Source organism: Scyliorhinus canicula, chromosome 15 (genome assembly GCF_902713615.1).
Source record: "Scyliorhinus canicula chromosome 15, sScyCan1.1, whole genome shotgun sequence".
NCBI lineage: Eukaryota > Metazoa > Chordata > Chondrichthyes > Carcharhiniformes > Scyliorhinidae > Scyliorhinus > Scyliorhinus canicula.
In genome coordinates, this window is record NC_052160.1 from 122,881,182 (window position 1) to 122,898,848 (window position 17,667).

The 17,667-nt window shown below is 50.6% G+C and overlaps 1 protein-coding gene across 4 annotated transcripts in view; it reads left to right on the forward strand.

Moving 5' to 3' along the window:
- Window positions 1-17,667, forward strand: part of LOC119978951 (complement decay-accelerating factor transmembrane isoform-like) — a 38,749-nt gene that overhangs the window by 16,360 nt on the left and 4,722 nt on the right. For 2 of the 4 annotated variants that reach the window (XM_038820901.1, XM_038820900.1), the window contains exons 3-4: window positions 16,713-16,766; window positions 17,119-17,192. In XM_038820901.1, coding sequence (XP_038676829.1) covers window positions 16,713-16,766; window positions 17,119-17,192 — 128 coding nt within the window. Of the gene's footprint in view, window positions 1-16,712; window positions 16,810-17,118; window positions 17,193-17,667 lie in introns of all 4 variants that reach the window. The other 2 variants (XM_038820898.1, XM_038820899.1) reach the window with 1 other exon arrangement.

Sequence of the window (17,667 nt, forward strand, 5' to 3'; positions counted from 1 at the left end):
TGTCACTGGCGGGGAGGGTGCAGTCCGTTAAGATGACGGTGCTCCCGAGGTTTTTGTTCCTGTTCGAGTGCCTCCCCATCCTTATCCCGACGGCCTTTTTTAGGAGGGTCAACAGGAGTATTACGGGATTTGTGTGGGCGCATGGGACTCCGAGGGTGAGAAGAGTGTTCCTGGAACGGGGCAGGGATGGGGGGGGGGGGGGGGGCTGGCGTTGCCCAACCTCTGTGGGTACTACTGGGCTGCCAACGCAGCGATGGTGCGTAAGTGGGTAATGGATGAGGAAGGGGCAGCATGGAAGAGCATGGAGGTGGCATCATGTGTGGGCATGAGCCTGGAGGCGTTGGTAACGGCGCCATTGCCGCTCCCTCCAACGAGGTATACCACGAGCCCGGTGGTGGCGGCTACCCTCAAAATTTGGGGGCAATGAAGACTGCATAAGGGAGAAGTGGGGGGCTCGATGGAGGCCCCGATACGGGGGAACCATCGGTTTGTCCCAGGGAGCATTGATGGCGGATTTCTGGGCTGGCACAGGGTAGGGGTTAGGAGGTTGAGGGACCTGTTTGTGGAGGGGAGGTTCGCGAGCTTGGGGGAGTTAGAGGGAAAGTTTGGGCTCCCCCCGGGGAACATGTTTAGGTACATGCAGGTGAGGACGTTTGCCAGGCGGAGGGGTTCCCCTTGCTGCCCCCACGTGGGGTGCGGGACAGGGTGCTCTCGGGGGTGTGGGTTGGAGGACGGAGGATTTTGGACATATACCGGGTGATGCAGGAGGTAGACGAGGCCTCGGTGGAGGAACTGAAGGGTAAATGGGAAGAGGAGCTGGGTGAGGAGATTGAGGAGGGGACGTGGGCGGATGCCCTGGAGAGAGTGAATTTGTCCTCTTCCTGTGCGAGACTTAGCCTCATACAGTTCAAGGTGCTGCATAGGGCCCACATGACTGGGACGAGGATCAGTAGGTTTTTCGGGGGCAAAGACAGGTGTGCTAGGTGCTCGGGGGGCCCAACAAAACACGCCCATATGTTTTGGGCGTGCCCAGCGCTGGGGGAGTTTTGGAAGGGGGAGCAAGGACGGTGTCAAGAGTGGTGGGATCCAGGGTCAAGCCAGGCTGGGGACTCGCAATTTTTGGGGTTGCAGTGGAGCCGGGAGTGCAGGGGGCAAAAGAGGCCGGTGTCCTGGCCTTTGCGTCCCTAGTAGCCCGGCGGAGGATCTTGCTCCAATGGAAGGATGCGAGGCCCCCAAGCGTGGAGGCCTGGATCAATGATATGGTGGGGTTCATTAAATTGGAGAAGGTGAAATTTGCCCTGAGGGGATCAGTACAGGGGTTCTTTAGGCGGTGGCAGCCTTTCCTGGAGGGATAGAGAGGGAGGTAAAAGGGGTGGAGGAGTTGCATTACTCATCAGAGATGATATCACAGCTGTGATTAAGGAGGGCACGATGGAGGATTCAAGCACTGAGGCAATATGGGTGGAGCTGAGAAATAGGAAGGGTGCAGTAACATTGTTGGGACTTTACTACAGACCTCCCAAAAGCGAGCATGAAGTAGAGGTACAAATATGCAGACAGATTATAGAAAGATGTAGGAGCAATAGGGTGGTTGTGATGGGAGATTTTAACTTCCCCAACATTGAATGGGATTCGTGTAGTGTTGGAGGCGTAGATGGAGCAGAGTTTGTAAGGAGCATCCAGGGGAGTTTTTTTCGAGCAGTATGTAAATAGTCCAACTCGGGAAGGGGCCATACTGGACCTGGTATTGGGGAATGATCCCGGCCAGGTGGTTGATGTTTCAGTCGGTGATTACTTTGGGAATAGCGATCACAATTCCGTAAGTTTTAGAATACTCACGGACAAGGACAAGAGTGGTCCGAAAGGAAGAGTGCTAAATTGGGGAAAGGCAGAGTATAACAAAATTCGGCAGGAGCTAGGGAATGTGGATTGGGAGCAGCTGTTTAAGGGTAAATCCACATTTGAAATGTGGGAGTCTTTTAAGGAAAGGTTGATTGGAGTGCAGGACAGACATGTTCCTGTGAAAATGAGAGATAGAAATGGCAAGATTAGGGAACCATGGATGACGGGTGAAATTGTGAGACTAGCTAAGATGAAAAAGGAAGCAAACATAGGATCGAGGCAACTCGAAACTGATGAAGCTTTGGAGGAATATCGGGGAAGTAGGACGAATCTCAAACGCGCAATAAAGAGGGCTAAAAGGGGTCATGAAATATCTTTGGCCAACAGGGTTAAGGAAAATCCCAAAGCCTTTTATTCGTACGTAGGGAGCAAGAGGGTAACTAGAGAAAGGATTGGCCCACTCAAAGACAAAAGAGGGAATTTATGCGTGGACTCAGAGGAAATGGGTGAGATTCTTAATGAGTACTTTGCATCGGTATTCACAAAGGAGAGGGACAAGACGGATGTTGAAGCTAGGGATGGATGTTTAAATACTCTAGGTCAAGTTGTCATACGGAAGGGGGAAGTTATGGGTATTCTAAAAGATATTAAGGTGGACAAGTCCCCAGGACCGGATGGGATCTATCCCAGGTTACTGAGGGAAGCGAGGGTTGAAATAGCTGGGGCCTTAACAGACATCTTTGCAGCATCCTTGAGCACGAGTGAGGTCCCAGAGGACTGGAGAATTGCTAATGTTGTCCCTTTGTTTAAGAAGGGTAGCAGGGATAATCAAGGGAATTATAGACCTGTGAGCTTGACGTCAGTGGTAGGCAAACTGTTGAAGATACTGAGGGATAGGATCTATTCACATCTGGAAGAAAATAGACTTATCAGTGATAGGCAGCATGGTTTTGTGCAGGGAAGGTCATGTCGTACAAACCTAATAGAATTCTTTGAGGAAGTGACAAAGTTAATTGATGAGGGAAGGGCTGTAGATGTCATATACATGGACTTCAGTAAGGCGTTTGATAAGGTTTCCCATGGCAGGTTGATGGAAAAAGTGAAGTCGTATGGGGTTCAGGGTGTACTAGCTAGATGGATAAAGAACTGGCTGGGCAACAGGAGACAGGGAGTAGTGGTGGAAGGGAGTGTCTCAAAATAGAGAAGGGTGACTAGTGGTGTACCACAGGGATCTGTGCTCGGACCACTGCTGTTTGTGATCTACATAACTGACCTGGAGGAAGGTATAGCTGGTCTGATTAGCAAGTTTGCAGATGATACTAAGATTGGTGGAGTTGCAGATAGTGAGGAGGACTGTCAGAGAATACAACAAAATATAGATAGATTGGAGAGTTGGGCAGAGAAATGGCAGATGGAGTTCAATCCAGGCAAATGCGAGGTGATGCATTTTGGAAGATAAAATTCAAGAGCGGACTATATGGTCAATGGAAGGGTCTTGGGAAAAATTGATGTACAGAGAGATCTGGGAGTTCAGGTCCATTGTACCCTGAAGGTGGCAACGCAGGTTGATAGAGTGCTCAAGAAGGCATACAGCATGCTTGCCTTCATCGGACGGGGTATTGAGTAGAAGAGTTGGCAGGTCATGTTACAGTTGTATAGGACTTTGGTTCGGCCACATTTGGAATACTGCATGCAGTTCTGGTCGCCACATTACCAGAAGGATGTGGATGGTTTAGAGAGGGTGCAGAGGAGGTTCACCAGGATGTTGCCTGGTATGGAGGGTGCTAGCTATGAAGAAAGGTTGAGTAGATTAGGATTGTTTTCGTTGGAAAGACGGAGGTTGAGGGGGGACCTGATTGAGGTCTACAAAATTATGAGAGGTATGGACAGGGTGGATAGCAACAAGCTTTTCCCAAGAGTGGGGGTGTCAGTTACAAGGGGTCACGATTTCAAGGTGAGAGGGGGAAAGTTTAAGGGAGATGTGCGTGGAAAGTTTTTTACGCAGAGGATGGTGGGTGCCTGGAACGCTTTACCAGCAGAGGTGGTAGAGGCGGGCACGATAGCATAATTTAAGAGGCATCTAGACAGGTATATGAACGGGCGGCAACAGAGGGAAGTAGACTTTGGAAAATAGGAGACAGGTTTAGATAAAGGATCTGGATCGGCACAGGCTGGGAGGGCCGAAGGGCCTGTTCCTGTGCTGTAATTTTCTTTGTTCTTTGTTCTATCCATTTTGGACCAAAAAAAGATAGATCAGGGTACTTTCTAGATGGCTTGAAGCTAAATTCAGTGAATGCCCAAAGAGACCTGAGGGTCACGTGCATTGATCTTTAAAATGCCACAAACAAGTGCAGAAAATAATCAAGAAGGCTAATGAAATGGTGGTCGTTATATCTAGAGGACTGGAGTATAAGGACGCAGAAGTTATGCTTCGGCTTTACAAAATCCTGGTTAGACCCCACTTGAAGTACTGTGCGCCGATCTAGGGTGGCACGGTAGCACAGTGGCTAGCATTGTTGCTTCACAGCGCCTAGGACCCGGGTTTGATTCCCGAATTGGGTCACTGTCTGTGCCCACGAAGTCTGCACATTCTCCCCGTGTCTGCGTGGGTTTCTTCCGGGTGCTCCGGTTTCATCCCACAAGTCCCGAAAGAAGTGCTCGTTAGGTGAACTGGACATTCTGAATTCTCCCTCAGTTTACCCGAACAAGTGCTGGAGTGTGGCAACTAGGGGATTTTCACAGTGACTTAATTGCAGAGTGTTAATGTAAGCCTACTTGTGACAATAAAGATTATTATTAGATTGTTATTATTATCTGGGCACCCCACCTTGGGAAGGATATTTTGGCCTTGGAGAAAGTGCAATATAGGTTTACAAGAATGATACCTGAACTTTAGGGGTTAAGTTATGAGGAGAAATTACACAAATCAGGCCTGTTTTCTCTAGAATTTAGAAGGTGAAGAGGTGACCGGATCAAAGTATTCAAGATATTAACAGGAAAAAGCACAGTTGAGAAAGATAAACTGTTTCCACTGGTTGGAGATCCTAGAACTAGGGAGCGTGGCCTAAAAGTTAGGGCCCAACCATTCAAGAGAGACATTAGAAGCACACAAAAGTGCTAGGGGTTTGGAACTTTCATTCACAAACAGCAATTCCTGCAAGATCAATTGTTAATTTTAAATCTGAAATAGATACATTTTTGTTCAGCAAAGGTATTAAGGGATATTGGCCAAAGACAGGTATATGGAGTTAGGTCACAGTTCAATCATGAGCCCATTGAATGGCAGGGCAGGCTCGAGGGACTGAATGACCTACTCCTGTTCCTATAAAACAGCTAAGAATGTGATTGATGGTTAGAGTCGCTCAATTTTCACTTATGCAGAGCAGCTTTTGCAGGCTATTATTGGATCTGCTTTCACTCCCCCTTCAAATGGGTGAAGATCGTACCAAGTAAAAAAAAGGAGGATTTGATAGATAGAGAAAAACATTCCCGGAATGAGGGGGGTAACCTTAAACTTAGATCTTCGCCGTTCAGGGGCGATGTCACAAAGCATCTGTTCACCCAAAGGATAGTGTATTCCTGGAATTCTCCCAATAACTGTGGTGATAGATTAATTGAAAATTTCAAAACCGAGATTGATAGATTTTTGTGAGGCAAGACTAGAAGAGTGAAAGGGCCAAGGCAGGCTGACGAAGCTACGATACGTATGTACAGATCAGCTATGATCCAGTTGAATATCTTAAGGGGCTGTATGGCCTCCATGTTCCTATGGACGTGGGTTTTTTTGACAACATTTTAATTCTCTCGTCCTTTGGTTACAGACCTCCTGCCAGTGGAAATGTTTCCCCTTATCTACTCTGCTTCAACCCTCTTAAGGTTTGCTTATTGCGAATACGCAGGAATGGTGAACCTCTGAGTCCTTTTGGAGGCCAAGCCTTACTAGGGAAAGGTAGTTGATCCTAAAGGTAATTGATTATTTTCCCCAAAATTAGGTCTCCTCGCTTCATTGGCTACTGAATTGTATGATTTACAATTCCCCACTCTCCCAATGGTGCCCCCTCTCAGCCCCGGCTGTCCCCTCTCCTCCCCCTGCTGGTGGCCACCGTCACCACTCCATGGGACGGGTCCTGTTTGGCACCCAGCACCCCCTCCTCCTAATCGGTGTGTATTGGGCCCTGGGGTTCACCTTGGGATGGAGGGGCAGCTGGTCGAGCCCTGGCTGCCCCTGCATCATCTGGCTCTGCCAGCCCTGGTGGCTCCCCGATGTCTGCACCATCGTGTCGACACCCTCGGCAATACAACTCAGTGATTGGGGGCCATGCTCTGCGGCACCTCGGCAATGCCCACCTGAGACTGGGACACGCTCCGCAGCGCCTCGGCCATTCTCGTATGAGAGTGGGACACATCCCACAGCATCTCATCAAGATCAGCATGGTGCTAGGTCACATCCCCCAGTGAGTCGGACATTCTGCCTAGACCATCAGCCATTGCCATCACCAACTTTGTGATACCTTAACCGATCGTGCCGACATCATACACCAGGCTCTTCACTACGGTCGCCATCCTCGCAGTGTTAGCTTCGGTGCTACGCATTGCCGGCAACATCCCCTGTGTCCGTAGCCTCTGGGACTCCTTCAATCGGCTATGGATCTGCTGGAGTGACGCTGACATCTCCCTCTGAATGGCCCGGTCGTTCCCTATCATCTCCATCAGCTCTGGGTAACGCTGTTCCAGAGGCTGAGCATCAAGCTGTGACCCAGCTGGGTCCTGGAATCCAGCAGCCCTCCGACTGCTGTTTTGCCTCTGCAGCCTCTGCCAGTCACCGCGTGGGCGACCGCTCTGTCCTCAGCCACCCCAGTCAATTCTAGGGCATGTTCCTCAATGGAGGTGAGGATTCTTATGTCTGGCACACTCCCTCCAGTCTTAGCCCATTCCCAACTATTGGGGGAGAGCTTTTCCTGAGGAGACAGAGAGGGCATCATTAGCCACATGCATGGTTCACATTGGGTTGCGTGAAGGAGGGGTTGAAGGGAAGGGTGGGGAAAGGGATGGTTGGGGAGTACATAGGGAATTGGGGGGGGGGGGGGGGGAAATTGTCGCATGGAGATGGAAAGGTCTCGGGGTGGGGGCTTGGTGTCTACTCACTCGTGCTGCCCAGCGTAGACCGTTGACCTTTTTCTGGCACTGGAGGCCAGTCCTCGTGGTCACACTCCCAGAGCTTACAGCTACTACCACCTCGTCCCTGGCAGCACTGGCTGCCCTGTGACTGACCCTCGGGGACTCTCAGGGGAACAGGACATCTCAGCTGGCCTTCACTGCGACTAGGAGCCTCCCAGCTCTGCATCCCTGAATCTTCGGGCCATTCTCCTCAGCACCATTGTTGCGAGCTGACTGGGGTTGGCTGAGCAAGTGCTGCTCGACCTTGTTAGCGGGGGGCTGGCGAGCGCAGTGCCAGCAAACTGGCTAGCGAGCTTTCATTTGTGACGAGTAGCCCGTGGGGCCTTGTTCCGTGGACCAATTAACGTTAAATAGCGTTGCTGGCCTTGCTGGGCTGAGTGGCGGGAAGCTTGCGGCAGATCCCACTCGCTACCACTCGTGCCCTATGTTCTGCAGACTACTGCAATCTGCTGAATCACTTAGTTTGTTCTCTTTATCTATAGCCTTTAATATTGTTGTTTTAAGCACAACTCAGAAATGTTTTGATAATCTGAGAAGTGAAAGGGCTGATTCAATATCTTAAATTTAGTAACAAGTATTTTTGTTCAGCACCAATGCTACGTTGCCACATATTGCACATATAATGTCGTTACCGTTCACAGGGAGCAAAGGCTTGCTTTCAGAACTGTTTGTTGCCGATGACTGAAAGACAAATATCTGGATTAAGGCTAAACATGGAATGCTGTTGTGATGGCTATTTACTGCCCTTGATTGTGCGTTTAATAAAGTTGCCTGCAGGTGCTTTATCTATGGCTCAGAACAAGCAATTACTTCTGATTCAGAGGCAAAAAGTTACAATGACGAACACGTGACAAATTAGTTTCATTCTCATAAAGTGGGCTAATCGAAACACTTTGATTTTGAAACTCACATTAAGGTGTACATTTACAGCTTTAGAAAAAGTTGAATATAGTTTGAATATTAAAGTCAGCTATTGAGGTTTTCTTGGCATGGTGGGAAAGCTAGCCAAAACACAGCTACAAGGAGATAGTAAAGCAGACAGGGAGTTAATCCTGCTGTGAGTCAGGAAGGCCACACTGCGGAGATAAGAGGCCATCTGTGCAAGCTCTCCAACTGATTTCATAGATTCCTAAAATTCCTACAGTGCAGAAGGAGGACATTTGGGCCATTGAGTCTGTACCGACGCTCCAAAGAGCATTCTGGCATGTCCACTCCCCAGCCCACCTCCACTTTTTCCCCGTAGCCCCATAACCTAACCGGAACATCTTTGGACACTAAGGGGCAATTTAGGATAGCCAATTCACCTAACCTGCACATTTTTGGACTGTGGGAGTAAACCAGAGGAAGTCCGCGTGGACATGGGGAGAACTTGCAAACTCCACACAGTCATCCAATATGGTAGTCGAACCCGTGTCCCTGGTGCTGTGATGCAGCAGTGCTAACTACTGTGCCACCATACAGCCCAATGATGTATGGGTGAGACAACCTCGGCTGGATTCTCCCTTTTGGAGACTAAGTACCCACGCCGGCGTGAAAATTGTGTTGTTTTACGCCAGGAAAACCGATTACCTGTTTTGCTGGGGCTTAGCATGGAGACAGCATTGGGCTCGCAGCTCTAGCTGCCCATACAGCCCCCAGCACTTCTCATTCAGAGGCCACGCATGTGCACGGCGGAGGCCTGCAGCCTGCAGACCTGGACCGGCAAAGTAGTGCCCGCCATCAGCCGCTCACGCGCCCCCGACCGTCCGCCCACGTTGCTCCCAGCCCCGAATGAAGCCTCCACTGCCCATCGATCGGCCATCCCCCGACTGTGGCGGCCCCGGACTGAGTCCGCAGCCACCACGCGAGCTTCCCAGACGGTGGGATCACACGTAACCCACACGGTCGGGAATTTGGCCAGTCGGGGACGGAGCATCGCGAGGCGAGCCTCAGGCAATGACCTGAGGCGGTGGGTAATCGACGCACAGGGTGCGGAGAATTACGAAACTGCGGCACTCCTGATTTCGGCGCCAAAACAGATTCTCCGCCCTGTTGCTGAACGCGATTTCTGCTTCGGGGAGCGGAGAATCCAATCCCCTATTTCTCTAGGATCAAAACATATAAATATGTTACACAGCCTTGGTATCAGTCAGATATTATTTAGGAGCTGGGCTATTGTCTCTCAAATCTGTTTCTGAATAAAGTCTCAGAGAGGGCGTGATTCTCCGAAACCGGGAGAAATTGTGAGGCTGGCATCAAAAACGGGCGGGTTTGACGCCAGCCTCCGCCCCCCCGACCGGGAACCGATTCTGGTCCCCGGTCGGGGCTAGCATCCCGCGGCCGTGAACTCCGGCATCGCGGGCTTAACGAATTTCGTTAAGCCCGCTTGCCAGAGTTTGCGACGGCTGACGCGTCACATGACGTCAGCCGCACATGCGTGGATTGGAAGACTCCAACCAATGCGTGGATTGGAAGAACTCAAAATTGAACCAGCCTGCTTGCCAGGTACAGGGGTGGGATTCTCTCAGCCCGGGGCCAGGCTAGAGAATCGCCGCAACTGGAGCGAATCGCGCCACGCCACCCCGATGCCGGGACGCGATTCTCCGCAGAACGGAGAAACGGCGCCATGGGGGCCGGCGTGGTCGGCGCGGTGCCGGTTGGGGACTGCTCTACGCGCCCCCCCCCCCCCCCTCCCCCGCCGATTCTCGGCCAGGGATGGGCCGAGCGGCTGTAACAAAAAAACCCGAGTCCCACCAGTGCCATCTATGGTCTTACCCGGCAGGACCTCGGCGTTGAAGGGTCCGGGGGCGGCCTGTGGAGGGGGGTGGGGGGGTCCAACCCCAGAGGGGCCTCCGCTGTGGCTTGGCCCGCGATCGGGGCCCACCGATCGGTGGGCCAGCCTCTCGGGCTGGGAGCCTCCTTTCTTCCGCGCAGGCCCCTTTAGCCCTACGCCATGTTGTGTCGGAGCCAGCGCGGTGAAGGGAGCCACTGCGCATGCGCGCGTTGACGCTGGTGCCACTGCGCATGTGCGCGTTGACGCTGGTGCCACTGCGCATGTGCGGACCCCGCGCCGCCCAGTTCACGCCGGGATCGGCAGCTGGAGTGGCGCAGTCGCTCCAGTGCCATGCTGGCCTCCTGTAGGGGCCAGAATTGCTGATCCTGAGGCCATGTTAACGGCGGCGGGAAACGGGATGGCGTCTACAATGGCGTCAACACTGAGCCTCGGGATCAGAGAATCCCGCCTTGTGTTCCCAGGCATTATGTTTGGGAGAGAAGAAGCCAGACTCTTCTGCAACGGGTCGATCTTAGGAACCAGTTTTGGAAGGAATCGATTCAATGGGTTAACTGGCAAATGGTGGGTTTGCGAGGGACACTGTTCTACTTGACAAAGGTCAGTGATTGGTTGCTGCCTAATGCTTTCTGAAAGAACTTAGCAGAACTTAGACCTTGGAAATTAAAGGAACACCCCCTCTTTCTCCTGCTGGCTGAAGTGAATGAACTGCTGTATTGTTCAGAAAGCAGTGATTACCTGGCACACCCATTGCTGTGAACCTGAAATGATGCTGAATCTACAGATAAAGTAAGCAAACTTGCCAGAGAAAACCATCTCAAGACTGGAGGAAGAAGTAGCAAAACAAAGGACATTAACTGGAAGGCATCCCAGTGCATCAAAGATCCTTTTCCTTTTATTTTTATTCATATTTTCTTTACCTTTCCACCACTTTTTGGAGTTCCCCCCCAAGTACTCTGTGAATTAAGCACTGAAAGAGCATCAGCTCTACGAACCATGACATTGTCACTGGGGCTGGCAAGAGCCTTATGTCATTTGCACAACTATCTGCAGTGTTAAATTGAATGCTGTTTCCAATGTTCATAGAAAGAACTTCCCTTCAACCAGAGCAATGTAACGAAAGTAAATATCCGTTCTCAAAGAAGCAGTCAACATGCCTTTGTCGAAGAAAGCATTGAAAAAAAGAAAATTGCAAATACAATGAGGCATGTCCTCAACAATAATTCATGTAGGGCTCAGTGTTTTCATGTTAAAGCATATCATAAGGAAATCAAGCGAATATTAGGATCTTAACAGCTGCTTGACCCCTTTATGGCTGTCCATATTGTTGCCCGAGGTTAACACAAAAGCCCTCACAGACATTTCCTCTTTCCCCCCTTTTTGCAGACAATTCAGAGCTCACGGGTGGTATTTTCCGTTGGCTGACACCAAAATCGGGAAACGCGATTGGGGGGAAGATAGTTTCCGATGCCAAAATCTTGGCGGATGCCGATTTGATGCCAAATCACAATTCTCCGTCACCTCAACAGCAATGTCAATGCGTTCGAGAATGCATGTACAGTAAACACCGTTTGCATATCATTAGTGGGCCTGACCCGGTATTCTCCGGGGCCTATGCGATCCTCCGCCTCCGATGGGCCGAATTCCTAATGGCACGGCTCACTTGTGCTTTTGAAAATCGTGAAACCGGCATCGTGGCTGATGAGTGAGAGAGAGGAGGCAGGGCCCAGAGAGGCGCAACCGTGACCTGCCGGCCTGGCTGGGTGGGGGGGAGGGTGGGGGGGAGCCTTGCCAGGGCCGGGGGGGGGGGGGGGGGGGGGTGATGGGGCAATGGGCTGAGTGGCCAGGGTGACTCCCCATGCGATTGGGTCCAGGTAAGAACCATCATTGCTGTGCTCTGCAAGGCAGCTATCTTGCTGTGCACCCCACTGACCACCCAACTTGACCCCTGTTTCTGCAGAGTGACACCGGCAGTATGGGTGCCCCAACCCTGCACCCCATCCTCCTGGCATACCCCCGGCCCTCACCCACCAGTGGGGAATCAGGCAGACCACCCAATAACAATGCCCACTGTAGACCCTACAGAGGACCATACGAGGGCAGTATCAGCTGACAGTACTCCTGGCATTAGGGACAGGCCAGAGGATCCCACAACACCGGGCATCAATGAGGCCAGGGATGCGGGGATTTGGGGGGGGGGGGGGGGGGGGGGGGGTGCGGGGGAGAAATGTGCAAGGGCGGAGCCCACAGTGCCAACTGGGCCCACCATGTGGCCCATTGGATCTGGTTGGGCACGGGGGTATGCACCATGCTAACATGTTGGCCTTTCACCCCCTGCAGGCAATGTATATTGGAATTCAACCCGCAATGGTGGCCTTCCTGCTGGTCACCACAGCCCTGGGGGATGCCCTGCAGCTGTACGAGTTGGAACTGCTAAAGGAGGAGGAAGCTGCAGCAGCCGCAGAGGGACAGGAGAGCCAGCCGCCCAACATGCTGGGGAGGAGGAGGTGCCAAGGAAGCACCACGAGACCTTGTGTGTAGCAATGCCTGCCATTCAATGACCTACCAAACCGGGCATGTCTTCATAGACTCCGGCTGAGCAGGGAGACAGTACGACACATCTGCCAGATCATGGCCCACCTGGAACCGTGGAGGTATGGGGAAGGGCACCCGCTCCCACTCCAGACAGCATTACTGGTGACACTGACTGCCTATGCCGCCTGCGCACAGGCATGATGAATGGCGGCGGCTGGCAGCCTTCTTTCCGGGTTGTGGTACAGGGTCAACCGCTTCTCCTCCACCACAGCCAGGAAGGTCTCCAGTTCGGCGTTGTGCCGTGCATCTTGCTGCCATCTTGTTGGGTGGGATGGTGTGTGTAGGGAGTGCAGTGTGTATATGCGGCTGCAGCTTGTCAACCTCCTGAGTGTCAATCATGAAATCGGCAAATCCTGCATTGTTTCTCATTGGAATCGATTGTGTTCCACGTGGCGCCGGTGCTAGCCCCTTGACTGTAGCAGAATCGGTCCAGGTGCGGCGCCAGTTTTGCTGTCGTGGAACTCCACAAATCTGGCCGGCATCAACACTTAATCTCAAAAATGGACAAGGCAGCCCATCGTGGTAGAGCTAGGAGGACCAAGCACATTGAGGATCACTGAGGGCACCGGGGGAGAGGGGACGGGTTGTGGGAGGGGGGGGGGGGAGGGGGTGATGCACTATCAATTACCACAAAGACAAGAGTAGTGGAACAATCGAGGCTTTATTGAGCGAAGATGTTGTGCCTCCTGTAGCTGGAACCAGAATGGCTGCAGCACCGGCGAGCACACACATTTATACGCCACCTACTGGGCTGAGCCAGCAGGCAGGGATTTACCCATGTACCTCTACTATACGGGCCTTAATGGAATACATGTAATACTACGAATGGTGACTACCACAGGGGGTGAGTGGGGATTTGTGACACACAATAAACACCCTTGTTCACAACTAGTTTGATGACTCTGTCACTTTCTTCCGCAATGCGGGCCAACCACTGACCTCTTGGCCCATCTCTCCAGGCATTTCCCCCTCCCTGTGGCACCCACCACCCTCCGACCATGGACATGTTCCCGGAGCTGTGTCCCATCCCCTGGGTGTTTGGATGTTGGCTGCTGTGCGTGTGGTGTGGCCTCCTGCAGCATTCAAGCACAGTGTCCAGGCATCAAGGTGCAATTGGGATGCGAGGCAATGATTCCCACATGTTACATGGCCTTCCCACCCATGGGGATTCACTTGGGATGTGTAAAGTACTCACTTAACCACAATTGCCAATTCCCTATCAGGGCTGGTTTAGCTCACTTGGCTAAATCGCTGGCTTTTAAAGCAGACTAAGCAGGCCAGCAGCGCAGTTCGATTCCCGTACCAGCCTCCCCAGACAGGCGCCGGAATGTGGCGACTAGGGGCTTTTCACAGTAACTTCATTGAAGCCTACTCGTGACAATAAGCGATTTTCATTTTCATTTCATTAATAGCCTTCACCCTCAGGGCCAGAGGCCTCAGCAGTCAGTGGGGGTTATGGGTGGTTGAGGGGGCAGACAGGCAGGGAGAAGGGTTGCCCCTGGAATGGGTACACACGATCCAGGGGTTGGCATGGTAGTGTCACGCGCGGTTGCTTCTGCCGTGCCTCCCACTCAGCACCATCCCATGGCAGCCCACCCCTGCGGACGTTCCCCCACTCCCAGCCGAGCACTGGGGTGACAAGCCCAGAGCCCCCTGGCACTTTTCCTGTGAGCAAAGGTGGCTATTCACCTCCTCGGCTCCCCACAGCCCTTCTGCCAGGTTCATGTTTTTCATAAGGAATACTAATTGGCACTGGGAATCCCCACTCGCTGGGAAAGCCGCTGAATGACAGGAGGCCGTTGGCTATGGGGTGACTCTTGTTAAATGTATGGAAGTAGGGCTGAAGTGGTGATAATTGGCTTCTCGCCATACAATGGAGAGATCCCAATTACACCTCGGGAGTGGTCCGGTAGCATCACAAACTGTTTGGTGCCTGGCACTGTCCTTGTTTTCTGCCTCTCCTGCTATTCAGCGGCCACATTTCACTCGTGTGAGAGCTTAACTAGGACGGAGAATCATGCCCATAGTGCCATTTTGACCAGGGGTCGTGTGGTGATTTCCGCTGAGCGTATGGGTGCGATCCAGATTGTAATTCACACTCACTTAGTCATTTTCTTGGAGCTTGGTCCTCACTAAAACATCCCACTCTTGGAATTTTTTCTTGAGTGGGGAAATAAAGATACCAGCAGAACCGGATCCTCAGAGATCAGGGAGCCCTTTTTAAAGGGTGCCCAGATCTCAAACTTGTTGAAGGCTCCCCACACCTCCCACCCACAGACATCAAGACCCCCACAGACATGGGCAATACCCCCAAAGCTCACCCCCGGAGGAGCAACCTCCCCCCATCACTAAATGTCCACATCACCCAGCCCCCCCCCCCCCCCCCAGAACACCCAGGCATGTGGGTGACCCGGCCCCACCCCATCCATCCTTGTTGACATTGGGACATCCCCCCCCCTCCTCCCAGTCAGCATACCCTGCTATGGGATCACTGAGGCCCCCACCTTTAAGGCCATCCCCAACATTCAGTCCCTCCACTTTGAGGTCCTCCCATATGCCCGTTTCAGGTCCCACTCTTCATAACCCCTTCACACCCCCCACTCTAGATTATCCCTGCCTTATTCCCCAATCCTTCATACACCCCTTTAGGCAGCCCCTTTATGTACCCTCTTCATGGCCCCCTTCGCCCCCCCCCTTTCATAGCCATGGTCCCCCTCAGGCCCCACCCATTGGATTGGATTTGTTTATTGTCACATGTACCGAGCTACAGTGAAAAGTATTTTTCTGCGAGCAGCTCAACAGATCATTAAGTACATGGGAAGAAAAAGGGAATTAAAGAAAATACATAATAGGGCAACACAAGGTATACAGTGTAACTACTTAAGCACCGGCATCGGATGAAGCATGGGTGTAGTGTTAATGAGGTCAGTCCATAAGAGGGTCATTTAGGAGTCTGGTAACAGCGGGGAAGAAGCTGTTTTTGACTGTACCACAAGCGGCATGGTAGCACTGTTGCTTCACAGCTCCAGGGTCCCAGGTTCGATTCCCGGCTTGGGTCACTGTCTGTGCGGAGTCTGCACGTTCTCCCCGTGTCTGCATGGGTTTCCTCCAGGTGGTCCGTTTTCCTCCCACAGTCCAAAGGTGTGCAGGTTAGGTGGATTGGCCATGATAAATTGCCCTAAATTGTCCAAAAAAGTTTAGGTGGGTTACTAAGTTATGGGGATAAGGTGGAGGTGTGGGTTTAAGTGGGTGCTCTTTCCAAGGGCCAGTGCAGATATGATGGGCCAAATGGCCTCCTTTTGCACTTTAAATTTATATATTTTAAAAATTAGGGGCTCTCCTGTTATTCACCAGGAATAGCCAATTGGCGATGGGCACAATGAGGCCAGAGAATCACGCCCTATAAATTAGCATTTTATGAACAATCTTAACCGTAATATTTGATTACTTAGCATTTAACGGTGTGGTTACCCATGAGCAAGATTTGTGCAGTTATTGATTTTCATCTTATTATCCAAAGATGCATAGATCCATATTTTGGAAATAAATCCAACGCTCTGGAACAATATGCAGCAGGTTAAGCACCTTTAATGTTCATTTTTCTATGAATTACATGGAAAAATCCTTTGGAGATTTTGGTGTTTAATAACATTCTTGGATTGCTCCAGCAAGTTGATTTTCTATAGCCCAGTAATAGTATCCTAATTAACCAAGATTCGCTGCATATCAAGAGCTCAGAATGACATAAACTTGCAGCAGGTCAAGGGCATAGCTAACTGCAGCAGGAGCTGAAGAGGACAAAGAAGTGTAAGAAACTGAGATTGAACAAAGAAAATTGGAGCACCGCCACTTCAAAGGTGGCGGTCGCTGCTATCAACAGCAAAGTAGTATTTAAGTGAGTAAGACACAAAAGGATCCCTATTACAAAACTAAGATCAGTGGGAGTCAAAGGGAAGAGACTCCGGTGACTAGAATTTCTGACATGTTTGTGGTTGTCACAGTCAAACGCCACAGGCCTGGGACATCACTGCACACGCTTTGCAGTGAAGCATCCTTCACACCGCTGGACTTCCTGATAACAAATGAAAATATTCCCACCCTCATGCAAAAGTTGATTGTGTTTTTAAAATTTAGGCTGAGGACAGAGTCCTGTTAGCTTGGGTTTTTAGATCATTGGATTGAATTGTGTATTACTTGTGCTAAATTTTGAAAATAAATCCAACTCTCTGGAACAACGTGCAGCAGGTAATGTTCATATTTCGATGAATTACATGGAAAAATCCTTTGGAGATTTTGGTGTTTAATAACATTATTTGTTTCTGTCTAGCGAGGAATTGTGGTAATCCAGGAGAAATTGAGAATGGATATTCTCAAGCATCAGGTACTACTTTTGGAAATAAAGCCATATATCATTGTAACGAAGGGTGAGTATTCAGCTGCACAAATTCCTGAATGATTTTGCTGAAGGTTAATATTTCTGATGTTGGGATTATATTGAGGGATGTCTCCATATCTCCCTGTGCACAGCAAGCCCCCAGTCCCATCCCTGGTTAATAATAGTCTCATTCCCTGGTTAATAATAGTCTCATTGTGTTTTATAATAGTTGACAGTTGAAATCAGTTTAACCATTTGATTTATTTTCTGATTAGCACACTGCACTCATTTCACATATAACCTTTAGCTCACTTGTCTGGCAAGTTTTGGCTATCTACAATAGATTTTTCTTTTCTAGGTACAGACAGGTTGGTCAGAGCTACCAGATATGCACAGCCAGTGGTTGGGCTGGTCAGGCCCCAACATGTGCAGGTAAGTTGCAGATTTTGTAAAATAGATGAAGTGATTTTCCTCACTTAATAAATGGCTTCATGTACTAAAATGTTTTCCCTTACAGATGGCAAGATAATTCTTGTTCAATATTTTGATTCAATTTAATAATTTAGAACATTTAATTTGGAATAAGGAATGACCATCAACCAATCAAATGTCTTCCAACCATTCAATCCTCCATTTGTCTTTCGTTCATTTCTCTGACCCCCAAAAGACAACTGGGCAAAACTTCAGGCTGGATAATTGCCCCCACATAGGAGTGGGACTCAGCCCTGGGAAACCATTTTGCTATGAAAACGAGGGAAATAGCAGAACTCAGAGACAGCATGAATTTTCCAACTGCTAGTGCTACAGGATTTGCCCTCACCATTCTCACTCTGTGGACAATTTTAGAGTCAAAATAATTACTGCCAACCTCGGCGGTGCCTGGAGGCACCTTCTTACCCATAATCTG